Consider the following 20611-nt stretch of genomic DNA (forward strand, 5'->3'; position numbering starts at 1 on the left):
TATATTATATGAATCAAAATCTAACTCCTTGGATCCTTGGATGGGGATCAAAAACTACTAGCAACCTGGCAAATAACACAAAAGTATTCACCTAATGTATTTCAAAACATTGAAGTTATCAAATGTACATTAAACAGCCAGCATGCACTCTCAGCATTCCTGCCTGGGCTTCTGCTAATTGATTTGCCAGGTAACATTAAAAAAAAACTAAGCTGAAAATGTAACTAAAAGCAGCTTGATCAGCCTGTTATCACAGAACCTCCAAATGGTTTGGGTTAGGAGGGACCTTAGAGCCCATCCAGTCCCATCCCCTGCCATGGGCAGGGACACCTTCCACTGTCCCAGGTCGCTCCAAGCCTCATCCAACCTGGCCTTGGACACTGCCAGGGATCCAGGGGCAGCCACAGCTTCTCTGGGCACCCTGTGCCACCCTCACAGAGAAGGATTTTTCCCTAGTACGCCATCCATCCCTGCCCTCTGGCAGTGGAAGCCATTCCCTGTGTCCTGTCCCTCCAGCCCTTGTCCCAAGTCCCTCTCCAGCTCTCCTGGAGCCCCTTTAGGCACTGGAAGGCTGCCATCTATATTTTGTTTTTAAGAGGAAGAATCATTATGGTGTATGGGTCAAGAGCTGCCATTCAATCACGACAAGAGAATTATTTATGTCTGAGAATGATCTCTGTCTGGACCTGATGACCTAAATGTCTTTTCCAACCTTAAGGAAAGTTCCTCTTTTGGGGAACTGGTCCTGTGTTGCAGCAGCTGCCTCAGCAGCAGCCACGTGGGGGAATTGCACTTGTTCCCAGGACATTTCTGAGGAAAGCAGAGTTTCTGTGCAACTCAGCCCTGAGGCTGCTCCTTATGCAAGCCTGCTGCTCCATCACCATTTCTCAGAAACAAGGCAGGCTGAACCAACAGTTAAGCACCAGTATCTCAAACCCCACCTGCCCTCTAAAAAACACAATTAAGCCTTTCAGCACTGATGCCAACGAGGGTCCTGCAATTAGCAGCTTGGAGGCAGATGAAGTCTTGGGTAATTAACAAAATGTTGGTGATAATCCAGAGTTACAGCCCCCTCCCACCCAAAGCTCCAGGGGCTGAAGACACACATCCAAAACCAAGAGCAGAGCCAGCATCCCCTCTGCTGGTTTTAAACTGCTGCCTTGGGAATGGCTGAGAGGTAGAAAGTAAGGATTCACTGACTTTTCCTCATCTGATTTATCTCCTTTATTTAAGTCATGGCTATAGGATTCTCCCTTTAAATTGCATTGTGAATCACCAAGTGAAACACACAGTGGACAATAATTAGGGTCAAACATTTTCACAGTGAAAAATGAGTAATGCTTTAAGCAATCTGGCTATTAGGGAAACCTGTAAAATTTTCTGCAATGACTGCAAACCGTTTGATCTTGTGTTATTAAGATTGGTGAGATGGCTGTCATCAGGCCTCTATAGTAATATGATTAATAGTTCAGATATATGATTTATATTTCAGTCATTCCAATTTTAATAACTTCAACAATAATTACCATAAAGAAACTACAGAAAGCCTGTTCAAATATAACACTGAGATAGACACATCTCTATCTCAAAATAAAAAGTGGTAAAAACCCTTAATTTACCCACCATTAAACGCAATCCCATTGATAAAAACTTACTAGGTCCCAAAGGACCAACTTTGTGTATTTCCCACCATTTTTTTGGCTTGCTGCCCCACACTACAACTTGTTCAGCACATGCAGCTGAGCAGCCTGGCTGAGGTCAAGCCAATAATGGGAATTGCTGGACGACCTCTCTCTCCTCAAAGGGGAAGGAAGCTAAACAACTACAGAATTTCTACTCAAATTGGGAATTTTGTGGGGCCTCACAGTGGCACAGAAATATGAGTTGGTGTCTCTGCCACAGTCAGGAGAAAAAGTAATGAATTTTAAAATCGTGGGTTTTCCCAGATTCATGTGATTTTTCAGTTTTTAAAAAGGGAATTCTTAAGAACTAATCAATAAGTGTCCCTCCAACCATGGAACAGATACTTGAAATGCTTCAGACAAATCCATAGCCTGGCAATAATGCAAATACCAGGAGACTTGCCAGAAGGCCACAGCAACCTAAAAACCCCAGGAGTACTCCCTACTTCTCATGTTTAAGGCACCAGAGGGAATGCCAGGGCTGATGGCTTTGGGGATTTTGCAAAGGGCTGATGCAGTGCCAGATTCCGTGAGCGGAAGGTGACTCCAAGGGAAGCAAGGCACCTCTGAAGCAGCACTTATGCTATGAGAAATCCTGGGATTAGGTAACACCTTCATTAAACATTATTTGTGCATTTTATGACAGTGCTTTTCATCTCTGGCACTACTTCAGTGGAGGCAAGAACCAGCTCCCAGCACAGGCTCTGCACTATCACCCAGTTCACTGGGGCAGGACACCACTGCTTCCACTGATCCAGCCTTGAAAGGGCAAAAAATCCCAAACAAGTCAGCTTTTGGTCAAGCCACATTTGTAGAAGGGACAAGAGGAAAAGAAACACTGCCTTCTCTAGGTTATCTGCACAGGCCCCAAAATTATATAGTTCAGATTCTTCAGCTCATGCTTTTAAAATAACATTTTCAAAATGAATTAAAAGTCTCCTTCAGGCAGCAACCTGCAGAAGTCCTTACCCAAAGAGCTGTGGATGAGAAGACCCATATGGATTGAAGGAAAACCAGTGAATTTTCTGCAAGAGAAACTCAGAGACAGCTGATGACCCCAAAGGCACATCCAGCTCAGGGAGTCTCACTGAAGGCAGCCAAGGAGAGGACAGGATCAGTGGGAAGTGTCACACTCTTACTCTGTTTGGATTCCTTCTTTACATCTCACTATGACTGATGTCCTTCCCAATTCTCCCATGGATCAAGCATTAGTCCAACCCTAACATATATTCAAAGCACTCCTGGGACAGGGGATGAGAGGGAAAAGAATTGAAAGCAAGAAAAAGTCAAATTATCACAGGGGACAAATGGGAGCTTCCTGCTAAATGCAAAGGCCCAAACTGGAAGGACAGTGACATCCACAGGTCCTGGAGGGGAGCCCCACCAGGAAGCTCTGCCTGGAGCAGGACAGCACATGGGACAGTGTCACAACTGAGATGGCCATGATATCCAGAGCACCACCTTACCCCTTCAGAAGGCTGCAAGCATCCACCCTTCCTGTTCTTTAACTCAACCTTTTATCCCCTCCTGTTGATGCCTTGCCCCTGTGTGCCCTCTGTTCCCTTTGGTGGCTGCTCAGTGCCCCTGGGCACTCCATGGCTCATTGCTGTCAGTGCTGCTCACCTGCTGCCACAGCTGCACCCACTGGGCATGAGGCTGGGCCCATTCCCAATCACCACACACTGTGCGCCTACAGGACAGGAGCAGCTCCCAGCCAAGCTCTGGGGCTGGTCACAGCCTGGAGCAGGGACAGAGGGCTCTCCAGCCACACAAGATGGATCCCAGACCTGAGCCAGCACTGCTCCATGTCACCATCACAGCAAAACAGAGTCACAGGAGAGCTTCGTAAGGATGGGAAATGAGTTTTCACCAATGTCTCACAGAAACAGGTCCTCCCTCAGTAACCCCATGGCAAGCACTCTCAGACAGAATGTCTCATCAAAATCGTATTTTTGCAGCTGGGAAGAGCAACATTATCTGGATCAATTTCACTGTGGAACACAACAGCCCATTTCTAACACAACTTCCACCTCCCAGCACTGGATATCCACACAAAAGGGAAAGGATACTGGGTGTGCCAAGGAAACTGAAATCTAGCATTTGGTTGCCTCAGTGTTAGGCTGAGATCTGCAGCAGACATCTTGAGCAGCTGTTAGCAGCACTGTTCATTTAAGATTTTTTTTCTTTTATCCGTCTTTTATGGATCCATATTTCATCCACATGAACACTTGCATATGCAGCTTGTAGAATGTGGAGGATTGGCCAACTCTGACCTACTTTTCCCACGCTGTTAGGCTGGAAAAGGGGAGCAGTTTAGCTTGTTTTCCCCTTGCAAAAACCAGGAGCTGCTCCAGGGCCTTGCAGGAAGAGCCTTATCTGATGGCACTGCACCAGGTAAGTGCACTGTAGCCCTGTGCTGCTGTAGCACAAACCATAACACAAGCAGACAGATCTCCAGTTCCTTCCTTTCAGCTAGGCCAGGTTTAAAACCCTGCTCACACCTGTCTGGACTGCCATGACTTCATGACTTGGGTTAAACAAGCCAGCTCCAACCCCAGGAGCTCTGGCTCACAGGGAACAGCCCCAGGGGACAGGGGTGTGAGGGACAAACAGGGCATGCTGGACATCCCTTCCTCATTCCCAGATCTCAGGGCCAGACAGGTAAAGGTGTGCTCCCATCCCAGTTTCCTTTGGAGATGTGGGAAGCCATGAGGAAGGGCATCTCCTGAACTTGGGGAGATGTCCACAGCTGGCTGCAGTGACATGGGCTGACCATGCCAAAAGCCACCCAGGAGCTGCTTCCCAGCTCTATTTGGCCAAGTTTTGCAATGAGAGCTGTGGTCTGGTGACTGCACTGCTCCCAGCTCTTGTTCATCTGAGCAGCTAAACTGCAGTGGAGATGAAGCCTTGATTCCAACGGGGTGGGCAGCAACTGGGAGAGAAGCTGAGTGCCAGTGCTGCAAGCTAGCATACTTTAAACATTTTTAAAAAGGGAATTTTTTCCTAAAAATACCCAGAATGTGGAAACCCAGGGCACTGCTCTGGGGTGCCCTGACCCCCAGGGGAGCACTGACTTTGACCCTCATTCATGGAGAAAGTTTCCCAGACTACAAGATAAACTAGAATCCACAAAAGCGTGAAATAGATTATAGAGAGTAGTGTAGGTGCGTCACTTGGTGAGAAATTTAGGTTTTGGAGTTTTTAGTATGTTGTGGATGGAAGCAAGATAGAAGGGTGTCATCCTGGGTTTCTTCTTCATGCTTCTTCTTCCTTCTTCTCCATGGGTTTGGGTGGCATTTTGTAATTGGGCAGAAAAGTCCCATTGCAACTCTTTGGGATCAGTTATTGGGTTAAAAGGGAAAATAATCTAGGTGTCAGTTCTTAATTGGATAGTTTAGTCTTAAAAGACCTTATAACAAGAGATTGTTGGCCATTTTGTGCCTTCTAATGAAATGCTGCCCAACTCACAGTAGTGAGACTGTTTTAACGATTAAAATTAATAAATATTTGATTCCAGACATGAACTACTCTCTCAAGTGCCTTCAATCCAGACCCAGAGAAACCAATGACTGGTACCCCCACGCTGGAATGACACTGTTCATTACCACAGCATCAAAAGAAGATGAAGCAAGGAAAAGCTGCAAATCCCAAACAGGATTAAGCAAGATGAGTGATCGCTAAGAGCAGAGTCACAAAACTGGTTCCCTCTGTAGATATCACTGTTTGTTGTGAAAGCCAGTACACTTAAATACACACTTAAAGATAGAAGACAAATTTTACAATGCTTCCTCTGACCCAGTTTTCCACCAAGATCCTTGAAAGTCCAGAAGGGGAGAGAGATGTTATGGAAAGGAGACCCAGTTTGCAAGCATTTCCCTTCCACAATGCTGCAGTTTTGGACTCTGGGATTTTTCCTACAAATTCTTGTACTGTCATGTCAGTAAGGAAGGGCTCTACAGTTTGGGTGGCATCTGAGTAGACTCAAAACTACACATCTACTGTATAAGAACTCACTGGGCCAGAGGCAAAGTCTTTTTCAGGAGGTCCAGTCAGACAAGTGATTTTACAAGGTCTGCAATCAGCAGCAAGCTACGCAATTAAGATAATTAAATCTTCACCAAAGCCATGCAGATTTCCTGATTTTTCACCTTGTAATAGCTTTATGTAGCAGGTTTGGGGCAGCAGGGGCATAGAATCCTAGAATGGCTTGGGTTGAAAGGGGCTGTAAAGCTCTCCCTGCCATGGGCAGGGACACCTTTCCCTAGCCCAGGCTGCCCCAAGCCCCATCCAACCCAGCCTTGGGCACATCCAGGGGCAGCCACGGCTTCTCTGGGCACCCTGTGCCAGGGCCTGCCCACCTCAGAGGGAAGGATTCCTTCCTAATGTATTTTTTTTGTCTTCTTTTTCAATGACCCGTGTTTCTGAATTCAGTAGAGTGCATTGGCTGACCCCAATCCCAATGACAGCTGGTAGAGGGATGCAGCAGGACAGAAGGAAAGGTGTACAGGAGGTGGGTTTTCCTTTATTCCTGACTGTCCTAGGCTGCTACGATTAACTGGCAATAAATTACAGTCATTTTCCCCAAGGGAGCCTGTTTGCCTGTGTGGTGAGAGGTGAGAGCTGTCCCTGTCCTCACGTGACCCTCTTGTTCATGTTCTCTCCCTGTGCTGTTGACAGAGGGAGTGACAGCAGCCAGCCAAGGTCACCCAGCACCCACCTGCTGCACTTACTCAGCTCATAAACCTCAGGAGCTGAGCACACCTCCCAGAGCAGCAGCCTCCAAACCAGGATTTAAACCTTTGTACAGCTACAGCTGCACCACCTGGATGCTGACAGGAGGTATCCAGGGTGTGGGAGTCACATTTATCACTCCCACTCCCAGGGACACTAAAACTGAGACAAGTGATACCAATAAAGGAAGGGCTTCTATAGAGACAACAGTAATGGGCAGACACCTGAAATAAGAAGGGACTTGAATGAACTGATGGGAAATAAAGGGTCTACCCTCAAACCTCTTTTGCCCCCTTCCCACCACCCTGGGTGGGGAGTTTTTACAGGAAATCTCATTTATCACTCCCACACATGGATTCAAGGAATGACAAAATGGCCTGAGGATGACACAACCATTTACACTGCCCATTCATGAAGAGCTCAAGAAACCCTGGAAAACTTTCTAGAAATACTGGTTATCTGCCCAGCCTGGGCTTGAGTACACAGAGGTGTGGATGGCCATGCCAGAGGAGTCAGTGCCTCCATGCCACCCATTGTGGGGGACACCACACACACCAGACCTGCCAGCTAAAACTCCTTGAGCACAGGTAGAGTTCAGGGCCTCCAGATGGAAAATGTCACACAAAGCACTTCAGCATATTTCACAAACTTAGATTTGCTCAGATCTCTCAGAGCTGTTCCAGAAAGTCTTGGAAATGCTGATATGGAAAAAAGAACAGCAAAACAAACAAAATCTCTCATGTTGCCCCAGGCCTTCATCACACCACAATGTAAAATTGTTCCCAGAGCACTTCTGGTTCATAACCTGGAGCAAAAACAACAGAAAAAATTAAGGAGAACTCATCAGAAGGGTCAACAGCTTGGGAGTGTCCATGAGAAAAATGAAATTCAGGCACCCACCCCAAACAGGGCTTACACATGGTCTGTCACAGCCATCTTCCTGTCCTTGAGACAAAAAACCTGATGGAAAAGTTCAGCAATTCCTTCAACAAGTTTAATTTTTGGCAAATCAGATAAAACCTATATATATATATATATATATATATATAGGTTGGCACAATCAACTGTAAAGCCCTTCAACACTCTCAGCTTCAAGCACCTCCCCACAGTAATTAACACAATCATTCATTTCATCAAGTAGCTGCCAGGCTCCAACAACAGGGAATAAAAATACTTTTAATTTTCCCAAAATAAAAAAAAAAGCAACAATCTGTTTTTTCTCATTTTGGGGGATCTGCCAGGACCTCAAGTACCAGCCCTGGGTCCTTGAAGCTCGCCCAGAGATGCCTCAGCCTGGGGGTGCCTCAGGCTACTGAGCTCTGGCAGTTGTCTCAGACAAGAAGCCAAGCAGGTTTCAGTGGCCCTACAGCATCACTCTGGCACGTTTTATCAAAATAAAATGTTCTTCCTGAGCAGCTTCTTGATTTTGATGACTTGTTAAGATAAGAGGACTTTTTTGTTTTCTAGAAAAAAAATACAATTATATTGAAGAATAATATTCAAAGTTTATACTATAGGACCATATTTGATCTAGTGCACAAAGTTGCCATGGCTTTTTTTCCCTGCCCATGTTGCCCATACTGCCTCATGACAGACACCTGCATCCAAGACCTTTGTAAAGCCTTTGTTTGTGTTTTACACACACAAACTCATGGGCTCTTTGTTCCACTCTTCCAGCTCCTCTCCTGAGGTCTTCTTATCTAAAGACCACCACATGTATGAAATTATATATATATCTGTATCCACACACCACTGCATCTTCCCTGTGTGCTCCTTCCCCTCACCCCACAGGGGATGACAGGCTCACAATTCCCTCTTTTCCCCTTTTCCAGGGCTCCCCTCCCTTCCCTTGTACTTGTGGCTGTTGAACATCCCCCTCCTCAAGTAACCCTCCTGCAATTTTAGCACCAACAGCAGATTTCAGTGATGAAAACCCCCTGAAGCAAAGTGCAGGATGGGTGGGTCAGAGCAGCTGATGTACTTTGACCCAAAAGTAGTTTCCAGGAGTTGGGAAACACTTGTATGTCCAATCAGCTGGATGGGAGAGCAGGAGACAAAGGTCATACTCATCCTCCCTGCCCCAGCCTGCAAGCACTGGGAAAAGGGAGAGGTGGCCTGGCAGCAAAGCAGATCTAAGGAAGGAGAAATATTATTTTTGAAAAGTCAGCCAATATTCTCTTCCCTCCTTAAGAGCAGAGTTGTTCTTCCTAGTGGTTTCCTGTTCAGCTGTGAAGTCCAGAGGCTCAGCAGCCTCCCAGAAAGAGGAAGAGGTACTGTTGCCATCCATCTCCCCACCACAGGATCTGCTGGACCGTTTGGGTGGGTTTTCTTTTAATGGACTTACATTTTTTTCTGCTTTCTGCACTGACTCAGCAGAGCTGAGGCTCTTTTTATCCCCCACCAAACCACAGCCCTGTGAGGCGGCAGCAATTTCCAGTTTCACTGCACTCACACAGCACTTCTGACCCAGCCAAAAAGCTAATTGTAGGTGTTGCTGGCTTGTAGGCAAATCGTTTACAACTCACTCAGCCCTCCTGGATCAATGAAAGGAGGAGCGGCACATCTGCTCTCTGAGTGAGAGTGAGCACTGACACGGGGACACTGCTTTAGACAGACAGACAGACAGACAGAACTCCACCACCAGCCCACTGACAACCACTTAATGCACAATGAGTCACCAGCTCTCCCTCCCTGCCCAGGCTCACAGGAGAAAAGCAAAATAGAAAGAGAGATACTCACGCATGTCACCAATGGCTCCTTTGGTGACATTTGTGGCTTTCCTTACTGTCACAGTGAATATGTGTGAGTACTGGTGCTCCACCTGAAAGTCAGAGAGTGAGAGGTGATTAAGATCCAGAACCAAGAAACACCCCATCTCTCAAAAGAAGCTTTCATTTTGTCCAAAAACAGAGAGAGAGAAATCACCCAGTCAAAACAAAAGGGAAACTCATACTGGATAGAGCATCCTAAAGCTGAACTGCACCCTGGAGCTTTACCAAGAGGTACCTGCACTGGGGCTGCTGGATTTTCCTGCAGCCACACCTACTAATCTCAACCAACAACACTCCCTCTCACCACAGAACCTGCTCCGAGGCATTTAGTCAGGCAGCAACCACTGAGAACGGCAAGGGAAAAATAAAAATGGGCTTTTTTACAGCTTGTCTTGGTAATTGCCTTCCCCTGCTAAAAAGAATGAGAGGAATTACTTCAAAGTCTGTGTTCTGGAGCAGATAAACGCACAGTGCACACACAAGGGGTAAGAGTTAGTGCTATACTTTCTAGTACACATCAATATTCAGTGTGAAAGCAGCCTCGAGACAATGTAAGGAAGATGCAAAGCAAGCTGTTAAAACAGCCCCCAGCACCTTTCCTCCACTTTCTGGAGGTTCTTGTTTCCTGCAAAGCTCAAACACACAGCAGGAGCTGTCTGCCTAGGAGCAGGTGTGTCCTCAGCAAACCAGGGAAGTAGGAAAAGACATGAAATTAAGAAACAAAAAGCAAAAGCCTTAATAAAAGAGGTCACTAACTTGGCTGTAGTGTTGCTTTATCTACATGGCCCTGAGTTTGAGCAGCCTGCTGGATACCACTGAGAATCACCAGTGCAGACTGCAGGGCAGCCAATACTGCCTTTACAGGAGATTGGAAGGAAAAGTGAGGTATTAAAGCCAGGATCAGGTCTCATACCACTGTATATTTTCTATCTTCTCCTAACCATCCACTGACCTTGTGAAGTACATTAAAATAAACTCACTCACTGGGACCAAAACAACCAGGGAAAAGGCCACCATCAGGAAATTCACTGAAATTAATTTAAAATCATAGACAATACCCTTGCTATGGGGCATGCTTAGTCACACTCTGCCTGGTGTTTTCCTGGTATTTTTTCATCTAGATAACTCTTTTTTTTTTTTTTTCCCAGAACTGGTTGTTTCAGCCAAACCTCCTTATTTTGTGTCTACAGCTCAAACCCAGAGACCTGAGCCAAACTGGATCCCTCTCATAAGAATAAAGAAAAAAGTTAACATCTCATAGGTTACATAGAATTTTCTGGAAAAAAAAATAAAAAAAGGAAAAAAGGAAGGCCAAAATGAATCTTCTAAAGATAGCAAAATGACTTGTGAGTGCTTAAGTGGCATTTGAGTCAGGAGTCAATAAAAAGCACCTCCAGTGACAGCAACACAACTCCTGCAGCAACCTGAGGTGTGCCAAGGCACGGCCACATCCCTATGGCAAAGGCTCCAGGAGAAAACACCCACAGCCATGCAGGGTGGGTGGAAAACACCCACACTCTCATAGAGGTGGCCATAGATGACTCCACTGCAGCCATGCCTGACCCAGACACTGAGTTTATCAGCTTTATCCGGCTGGAATCACCCCCACGCTGTGCCAGCTGCTCCAGGATCCAGCCAGGACAGTCTGCCTGGCTCTGGAGTTTTCCCCTGGCAGCCACAGGGGTTATATGGATCCAAGACCAAATGAGCAGGCAAGGAAGAAACTGTGGCAATGCCGGCTGTGGTGCACTGAAACTGTCATGGCACTGCAAGTGGTTCAGCACCACAGGAAAAAGGGAATTCAGAGTCTTCCCAACACTCCCAGTGGGATGCTGGACCTCAAAAGCATCAGACCCAGCAGAGAGGGCTCAGCTCTGGGAACCCAGAGTTCCTAAGGAGCAACATGTATTTCACAGCCTTGCATGGGCTGACATGAAGACATCCCAATGACTGAGTGACATCCATCCCCTTCTGCACTGCAGCTTCCAAGATGAATGAGGGGGAAGGAGGATGAGACTTCTCCCTGAACAAATTTCTGCCTCTGCCAGAGGGGAAAAAGAAGTCCAGAGTTTTCCTCCACACAAGGGTAAATGGGGATTTTGGTGGGTATCTGGGAAGGGCTAGGAACACAGCTGTGTGAAGTCACCCCAGCTCTGACATTTACCCTGCCCCAAAAACTTTTACAAGCTGTGACTCCCCAGAATCCATGGGCTCTCACTACCCCCTATTTCCAGCTTGCTGTCTGAAATTGTCCAAAGCTGCTTTATTATCTCCCATTATATTATCTCCCAAGTATGCCAGATTGATAGAGTTGGTTTCACAACTGGCCTCAGTTTCTTCATACAGACTGAAGCATTTCCTTTGTCATATCCAACCTTGTAATTAAAAGAAACAGCCCAAAGTACAAACACACCACCCTCCTCCTTTTTCTCAGCTGTCAAGAGAGAGCTTGTCCTCCGTGGAGACCACAAATCAGAGATCACTGAGCATTTAACAGTGAAGAGGAGTTATAATTAAGTGACAAGGATGGGACATGGGTGTGCTGGGCTTAGTTCTCAGCTGATAGATGAAGTTCATGTGCCATTCTGATGTCCCACAGCTCTGGCTGGAAAAGGGGGGTACTACACAATGTTCCCTGACAACAAGCACTCTGTAAAGTAATTTGCTTGCATCTCCCATATGGCTAAACTCATATGCCTAAGTTCTTGTGCTTACCATCAAAGCAAGGCCAAGACACCACTTCCCAGTTTGCTCTCTTCCCAGCAGCACAGATATCATCCCTATTTCTATTACAAGTTTATAACTGTTTTACTAATGCCTTGACAAAAAATGTTTTTTATTAACTTAAGCAGCAATGTCCATCATTCCAGCTGTTGCACTGCCAAGGAAATTAAGTCTGGTTTAAGACTGGGATCTTCTGAAAGGCATGTGAAAACACAGAGGCCTGGCAAAACAGAAAAGCAGTATCTTCTTTCCCTGTGCCTCACCCAAAACAACACACTGAGGATTACAGTTTTACACAGTTATTAATATTTGGCCATGGTCATATGCTTGGAAGAAATTTGCCACTACTGAAATAAAAAATCTCCCTCTTGGTAAAAAAAAATAAATACACAGATACACACAGGAAGCTTGAAAGTCTACATCTCTTCTTACACTAAAATAAATGTTTTTCATGCAAATTAAATGCAAGTGGAAATTAGAGCAATTTTCCACTTAGGATGCAGTTTCTAAGGAGATCAAAAGGCATAAATGTCCATATTTCAGAAGCATTTTTTATTAGTTTTTCAGAAGGAGCTCTGATGAAGGCCCCTGAAAACACAATGAGAAATGTATTGACTCTGAATGCCCTTACAAATCCAGTCCTTGCTAGTTCAGATGACTAAGCTGTGTTTTCTCAAGTGACTTACGTTCACCTTAAGTCTTGATAAAAATCTGTACAAATACATCAAGTACTTCTGAAAAACAGATTATGGTAAATAAATCACTTAAACGTTGCAACACTGAGAAGAGCAACATCCACATTCCTTTAAAAATCTAAGACAGGTTACAAATTACAAAAGCTCACCATTAACTCCAGTGCAAGCTGTCCCTGCCCATGGCAGTGAGGTGGGGTGGGCTTTAAGGTCCTGTCCAACTCAACCCATTCTACAGATTTAAAAAACTCAAATACACTGTCCAAAGCGACACGCTTCGCACGTGTTTCACTTCACTTCCTCTTTCTCCATAAATGTAGAGAGGAGAAGAGAAAAATCAAAAAGTTTTCATCATGCTCTGTCTGAATATGGGTTTTCTGAGTTATGGAAACTCAGGTGGACAGTGTTCACTATTCAATCTACATTTTCCATGACTGCACAGCCACAGTTCAGCATCTCCTGTTTTCACACCTCAGCTCTCCTTTGTTCCTCTCTCACCTTTGAGCGCTTTCTTTGCCCTCAGTAAAATTTCCCTGATTATCTGCTCTGCTGCTCTCATTTAGCTGTCCTTGCACACCAACACACCCCTTCCCACCAGGGGCAGGGACAGAGCCCCAGGATCTCCAGGCACACGGGCGGGTTTTGCCTGCCACCCTTCCGGCCGTGCCCGGCCAGCCAGGGATTTGCATGGGCTCAAAATCACATTTGTCATATTTCAGAATGCTGAGTCACAGAGCACAGCTCCACCAGGACACGGGCATTCTGTGAGCCAGGCAGGCAGGCAGACTGCACAGGTATTAAATGGGTTTACTTCCTTCATGTTAAGGACACTTGAGCTAACAATGGAGCTGGACAAATGAAAATATTTGCTTGTTTACTTAAGTAATTGATTTTCATGGAGCCCATGCTCTTCTTTCACAGGGTATTATAGTTAAGACAAACTTCAGTGCCCACACACAAATTTTATCTTGAAGTGCTTCTTTCCATTGTTATAATATTTATCCCCCATATCAAAGTAAATGAAGAGGTATTACACAGTTTAATTCTTTGAATTTTTGGAATAGTCAGTTCTGTCTGCACCTGCAGCAGCTTTCTGAACATCCTTATTTATACGTCAGAGTCTTTCATAAAATGAGAAAAAAAAAAGCTCGGAAAACACACAACAGCCAGCACAAGGACTTCTGGAAAATGCAGAATTCTTCTGGGTAATTTAATGCCAAATATCATTTAAATCCAGTATTTTTGCATTAATGTGAGCCTGCTGCCCATGACTGATCAAAATTGCAATAAAAACTTTCCACGGGATTTCAGTTTTCAAATTAAAAAACTTCAAAGATTCCCATTCACTTTCCAAGCAATTAAAGGATCAGCTCTTGCACAAACAGTGTTGAATCTGGAATTAGCAACAGTTCAGCATTCCCAGGGAGCTATAACTACATTTACTACACACACTTTTTATTTATTATATTACATATGTAGGACAGCTCCATTTTGTTGATTACTGGCATCAAAAAGTCCTTTTATGTAAGTAAGATTTATTAAAATACATAACCGAGTGCCTCAGAAACCTCTCCCATAAAGACCCAGATCATTCCAAGCAATCCATCCAGGAGAGGGCACTGATGCTGGGAGGAATTAAGCCAGCATTGCTTTAACACAGACATCACCCTGAGGTTTGTCCTCCCTCCCAGCAGCTCCCAGGACTGGGCAGGGAGTACAAGCCAGTTTGACATCTGCTGGCTGCACACTGGCGTGGAGGATGTGAGCGCATGGGGCACAAACCACAGGGCTGATAAGAGATCGCTTGTAGGAAGCACAGGGAGTATTTTTAGCTGTGTAAAAGTAAAACACTGTGACAAGTGTGTGGCAGCTATCTCTGGGGACACCTCACTGTTGCTGTCAGCCCAGTGCTGTCACGAGAAGCCCCTGATAGGAACACCCCCAGTGTGCCTCTGGATTTTGGCTTCGGCAGGAATTGCCATCCCAGTGTTGGCTCTGGAAACTCACTTCCAGCTGTGCTGGAAGGTTGAGAGGCTGCTGAGCCACTGAAGGGAGTTCTGCTCCCATTTCCTTCCTCCTACTTCTACTCATCCGTGGGCTGAGCTCACCTTGGGCCAGCTGCAACAGCACAGAATGGGATTTCTAACCCTTCCATGGAATTCCAGAGTGCTTTGGGATGGGAGAGACTCCAAAGCCCATCCAGTGCCACTCCAGGCAATGGGCAGGGACACCTTCCACTAGCCCAGGCTACTCCCAGCCCTGTCCAACCTGGCCTTGGACACTTCCAGGGATCCAGGGGCAGCCACAGCTTCTCTGGGCACCCTGTGCCAGGGCCTGCCCACCCTCACAGGGAAAGATTTCTCCCTAAGAAATTTTTGTCCATTTTTGTATTGAACAGGTTTTTTGCTCATTCAGCAGGATCCATTGGCTCACTGCCATCCCAAGGGTGTGACAGCTGGGACAAGGATGCAGCAGGAAAACTGGAATAAAGCAGGAAGAAGGGAGCAGGGGCACAGTGTGCTGCTGAGTGGCACAGATCATCTCACTCTGAGTTTGCACAATATCTTGTGAGGATTCTCTTTGAACCAACATTAGTGACATACACCAGTTTAAGATCTAAATATCCCAAAATGCCAACTTATCTCTCCATTCACATTCATACTAATGAAAAGGAAAAGAGTACAACCTCCTCCTTCTGCCCCCCTCCCCCCAAAAATAACCTGCACTGTGAAGAAGAAAAGTAGGCATACCATTTCTTCAAGGAAATAGTAACAACTCTAATGTTATGTCCTTATATAGAGTAACTTCCAGCAGAGAAGTCATTATACAAGACAGTGTATATATATCAGAGAAGATACTGTGTGTATAGATATATATATATATAAGATTCAGTGCTACTTACCACAATGTGTTGATAAGGATCTATGATAGACATTTTTGCCTTAGTTTATTCAAGGCAACTGCCAACTATCTATTTCAAATCCACACAGGAGAGGCTTCCCCTCTTCTCAAAGCAGAGTTCAGTATGAAAGGTCCTTTAACTAATAAATAAAAAAGAAGATATAATTAAAATTAATCTGCTCCTTCTGAACTATATTTTACAGAGCAAATCAGTTACTACTCTTTAGGAAGGTTTTCACAATTAATTTGTTTACCAAGAACTTAATTTCCCATAAACTGTGGAGATATAGGTATTTACCTGCCTGAGCTGGAGAAATTTCTTGTGTTTATTTCCTCTACTTCAGGGTAAGAGCAGGAATCCAGTATCTTAAATTCCAGTCATGCCAGTTTCTAGCAGGTCTGCAGATAAACAAAAGAAGAGAGGAATTATATTTATTCTGTAACTATATTGTAGTATTTACGCTACCATGCATTACAGTGCTAGTTGCGACTGCGAGCTCTGCAGGAGCAGCAATACTGCCCTCTGTAAATCCAGGAAGGGAACTCCAGCTGGAGCTCTATGTAACCTCCTGGCCAACCTCCACTGACTGGACATGTTCCAGAGGCTTGGAGGGACAAACTGCAAATCAGGACTTCATGGCTCTCCCACAGGCTCACCACAGGCCACTGCTTTCTGAGCACTCAGTGAAGACCAGGGGCCACCAGAGGACTTCAAAGTCAGAACTGTTTTTAACCAACCAAGTACCAGAGGTTACTCTTGTGTGCATCTTTAAAAAACCTGGGGAACTGCTCAACAGGATCAGTTCTCAGATCCAGCTGGACCATCGTCAGACCTGAACCATCAGCAGAAATTTCAAAGTGAAAGGAAGTGAAGCACCATTAGGGGCTTGGTCACAAGGCAATGATTCCTAATGCTCAATTCTGAAACAGCAAGATAAGCCCCAAGCAATTCTATATATCACTCCCATGTATTGCTCTTGAGCAACTACATGAAGACAAGACAATAAAAATTTAGTTTCATTATGATCACTAGAACATTACAATGTCTTTTCTTTAATCACTGAATCATTAAGGCTGGATAAACCCTCCAAGATCATCAAGTCCAGCCATTAATCCAGCACTGCCAGGTCCATCACTAAACCATGTCCCAAAACACCATAACTCACACGTTTTCTGAATGCTTCCAGAGACAGCAATTCCATCACTTCCCTGGTTATGCCTAACCACCCTTTCCTGTCAGCCCTAATAATAGTTTGAGGGTTGGAATAACCCTGGGTTTATTTATTCATTGTTATCTGAGAAAGTGTGAATAAGAAAGACTTCAGCATTGGAGAATCATGGTAAACATGCCCAGCTATATCATTTCTGGAGGAACTGCTGACATCTTGGAAGGCAATCCAGGAAAGGGAACAGCAGGAGCTACCCAATCACCATAACGGAGAGGAAATTTGTAAAACCAGAAAATACTCATTTCCCTGAAGTGCACAGTCAACTACCACACTTGCTTTGAGAGGATACACAAAACCAAGGCAAGGATACTGCTCTGTCTGGGGAAATAAGAGAACAGGTTAGACCCAGGATGAAAAGCCTGGTTCGAGTTAACGTGCTGCATCCTAAAGGCAGAGTTCCAGTTCCCCAGATGATCCCTCAACTGGTTCAGACATGAGATCATGCTCTCTCTCTCTCCCTACAACCCCCCGCCTCATTTGTTTCGACATCTGCAGGAAGCGCGTTGGTGATGCTGCAGACAACAAAACAGCTTCTTTGGCTGCGGGGCCAACAGAGTCCCCAAGCGCCATCTGCCCTCCATGGATGAGGCAAGGATCCTGCAGATGGACAAAAACACAACCACGTCATCAGCAACTGCATCCCAACACCCGCGCAGAGCCACGGGCAGGGCTCTCAGCAGGGCCAGGCAGCAAGGAGACCTCGCTCACAAAGCCTGGGATCTCGGGGTCCCACAGGGCTCCAACCACCAGCACTGCAGATCCAGCCCTGCCCATGCCATGGTACTCCAAATGGCAGCTCCTGGCTGCCTGTGTTAATCAGAGTCTCTCAGGATGTGACAAACACAGGCAGGTACCCGAGCACAGGCACCAGTGCCACTTCATGGGCCCAGGGCTGGCAGAGGGACAGCTATCCATGCTCTTCCCAGAGCCAGCTATCCATGCTCTTCCCAGAGCCCATCTCAAGAGAAAGCAGATGTTTAAGTGACTTGAATACTTAATCCCTTACAGTGGATTTAATTCAGATCAGGTAATTACACCACGCCCTCTGGAAGCTCACACTGCATTACCCACGGAGTTTGGGTAAAGCAAAATAAGAGATTTCTAGATCTAAAAATTGTAGTGTGGCAGAGGAGCCAAATACAGAGCAACCAAGAAATCCCGATCCTCATCAAGAGCCGTGAAAAAAGTCTTGAAGAATGTTTACTGCAAACATCTGCAGCAAACAGAGCTGTAATCCCAAAATTATCTTGCTTAACACTTTCCCTTACATGCTGTCCATCCCACACTGCCTAATGGTAAAAACTTCATGGAATCACAGAATGTCCTGAGTGGGAAGGAACCCCCAAGGATCATCTAGTCTGATTCCTGACCCTGCACAGACACCCCAACAATCCCACCTTGTGCATCCCTGGGAGCATTGTCCAAACCCTCCTGGAGCTCTGGCAGCCTTGGGGCTGTGCCCATTCCCTGGGGAGCCTGGGCAGTACCCAGCACCCAGCACTCTCTGGGGAAGAACCTTTCCTGATATCCAGGAAAACCTTCCTCTGGCCCAGCTCCAGCCCTTCCCTGGGTCACAGGGAGCAGAGATTGGAGGAGCTGCAGCCCCCAGTGAGCTCTGCCCTCAGCCTCCTCCTCCCCAGGCTGACCATAATAATTCAGGGCTGTATCACAAGCACATAAAAAGTCCTGCACTTGAGCTGGAGTTGCTGAGCCCCACCCTTGGCAGATGCAGGGGAAGCTGTGCCTCTAAACACATCTTCAAGGACACTGTGACATTACCAACACAGGTTGTTTTGTTTCCCTGATACCTGGTGGTGTCACACCACCTGTGACTGTGCTGTTCCTGGGGCTGACAGCATTCCTTACAAAAGAAAGAGCACCTCAAGGCAGCACCATCACCATTAACTGTTTAACTGTATATTATAGGTAATCAAAGAAGAGATTAATTTAACTGGAGAACAGAGGGTTGTGTGGAGACCTTTCAGCAGCCTTTCAGGATGTGAAGGGGCCTATAAGGAAGGCAGAGGGGGACTCTGCATCAGGAATTGTGACACAACGAGGTGGAACGGCTTCAAACTGACTGGGGGGAAATTTAGATTCGACATACAGAAGATATTCTTCCCTGTGAGGGTGGGCAGGCCCTGGCACAGGGTGCCCAGAGAAGCTGTGGCTGCCCCTGGATCCCTGGAATTGTCCAAGGCCAGGCTGGATAGGGCTTGGAGCAACATGGGAAAATATCCCTGCCCATGGCAGGGGGTGGCACTGGATGGACATTAAGGTCCCTTCTAACCCAAATTATTCCATGACCCTCTGATTCTCACTGTTTTATTGGTCAATGCCCCAGTTTACAAATTACACAGTAAACAGGCCACAGTTTAGCCTGGCCCTGTCATGGAGAGGCAGCCTTTCCCTTTCTCCCAGTGCCATAAATCCCAGCCTTGTCATGGAGAGCCAGGATTTCCCGAAGTGTCTAAACCTCACTTACACCCAGGAGTGAACTCTACCTCTGCCAGGACAAGGGTGTTTCATCGCCAGGCACATTTTCAGACACCATCAGTACCAAGCTATTAGTGGATAGCTGGATCACTCCTTGAGTCAACAGTCTTCTGTGATCTCAGCTCATACTCACTCACTTGAGGTGACAGATTGAAGTGGAGAAGGGATTATTCTCTTGGAAGGCCAACTATAACACAGTAACTCACAAAAAGAAGCTACACACACATACACATACGCAGAGATTATTACTGGAACATTTTCATTCTCAGTACATTCCTACAGATAATTCATTTGTACAGGATATGTCAAAAGATAAGAATAATGAGATTTTTCCCATGCTGTGCACAAGCTTACTCTGGAGTTAGTCTCACCAAGTGGAAAAGCCCTGAAAATGAGTAAACGCAGCATAATATAAATATCATTGCCAGAATACGTCTTCACAAGTGTAAGAAAAATCATTAGAGGGAGGTTGTTTATATCAAGCTGTCCAATTATTCTTAAAAAATCAAAGACAGGAACAACTTTAAATATAATAAGTGTGACTCACCAGCACAGTCATTAACTTTCAATCTATCAGAAGAGTAAGGGGTAGAGAATAAGCTAAGTAATGACTCAGACTTTTTGTATGAATGTCACCCTCCATTTCTATCAAATCAGATTACAGCATTTTATTTGGTTAGATTGATCCTGTGATTGTATAACAGAAATAACAAATACTCTGTTTCTACATGACTTTGTCTAGCATCCTGGAAAATCACTGTAATGTTATTTCTTAATTTAGGGCTTCCCACACAAGGAGGAAGGATTACCTCTGCTCCATGTAGAGCCCCCATCACTCCACTTCCACCACAAATGGAAAAGTAGATGCTCTGCTGGCATGCCAAGTAGACCAACGGGCCAAGGCCAAAGGGATGAGGGTCAACAAGGACAAGTGCTGGGTGCTGGCCTTGGGTCACCCCAATCCCCTGCAGCTCCAGGCTGAGGGGAAGAGTGGCTGGAAAGCTGCAAGAGGCCCTGGGGGTGTTGGGGACAGAACTTAAAAGAGAGCCGAGGTGTGCCCAAGTAGAGCAGAGGCCAATGGCCCCTGGGCTGTGCCAGCCCTGGTGTGGGCACGGGCCCGGGGCAGTGGCTGTGCCCTGTGCTGGCCCTGCTGAGGGACCTCGAGTGCTGTGTCCAGTTCTGGCCCTCGTGGCCAGAGAGACCTTGAGGGGCTGGAGCGTGTCCAGGGAAGGGAACAGAGCTGGGGAAGGGGCTGGAGCACCAGGAGGGGTTGAGGGAGCTGGGAAGGGGCTCAGCCTGGAGCAAAGGAGGCTCAGGGGGGACCTTGTGGCTCTGCACAACTCCTGACAGGAGGGGACAGCCGGGGGGGATCGGGCTGTGCTCCC

At 46.1% G+C, this 20611-nt stretch overlaps 1 protein-coding gene across 1 annotated transcript in view; it reads right to left on the reverse strand.

Moving 5' to 3' along the window:
* Positions 1 to 20611, reverse strand: part of PLA2G4A (phospholipase A2 group IVA) — a 68089-nt gene that overhangs the window by 36463 nt on the left and 11015 nt on the right. Inside the window, exons 2-4 of the mRNA XM_058030154.1 lie at positions 15800 to 15891; positions 15503 to 15641; positions 9153 to 9234 (exon numbers count right to left, since the gene is read on the reverse strand). Of these exons, the coding sequence (XP_057886137.1) occupies positions 9153 to 9234; positions 15503 to 15535 (115 nt within the window). The 5' untranslated portion in view covers positions 15536 to 15641; positions 15800 to 15891. The remainder of the gene's footprint in view (positions 1 to 9152; positions 9235 to 15502; positions 15642 to 15799; positions 15892 to 20611) is intronic.

The sequence above is a fragment of the Melospiza georgiana genome, chromosome 9 (genome assembly GCF_028018845.1).
Source record: "Melospiza georgiana isolate bMelGeo1 chromosome 9, bMelGeo1.pri, whole genome shotgun sequence".
In the NCBI taxonomy this organism is placed as follows: Eukaryota; Metazoa; Chordata; class Aves; order Passeriformes; family Passerellidae; genus Melospiza; species Melospiza georgiana.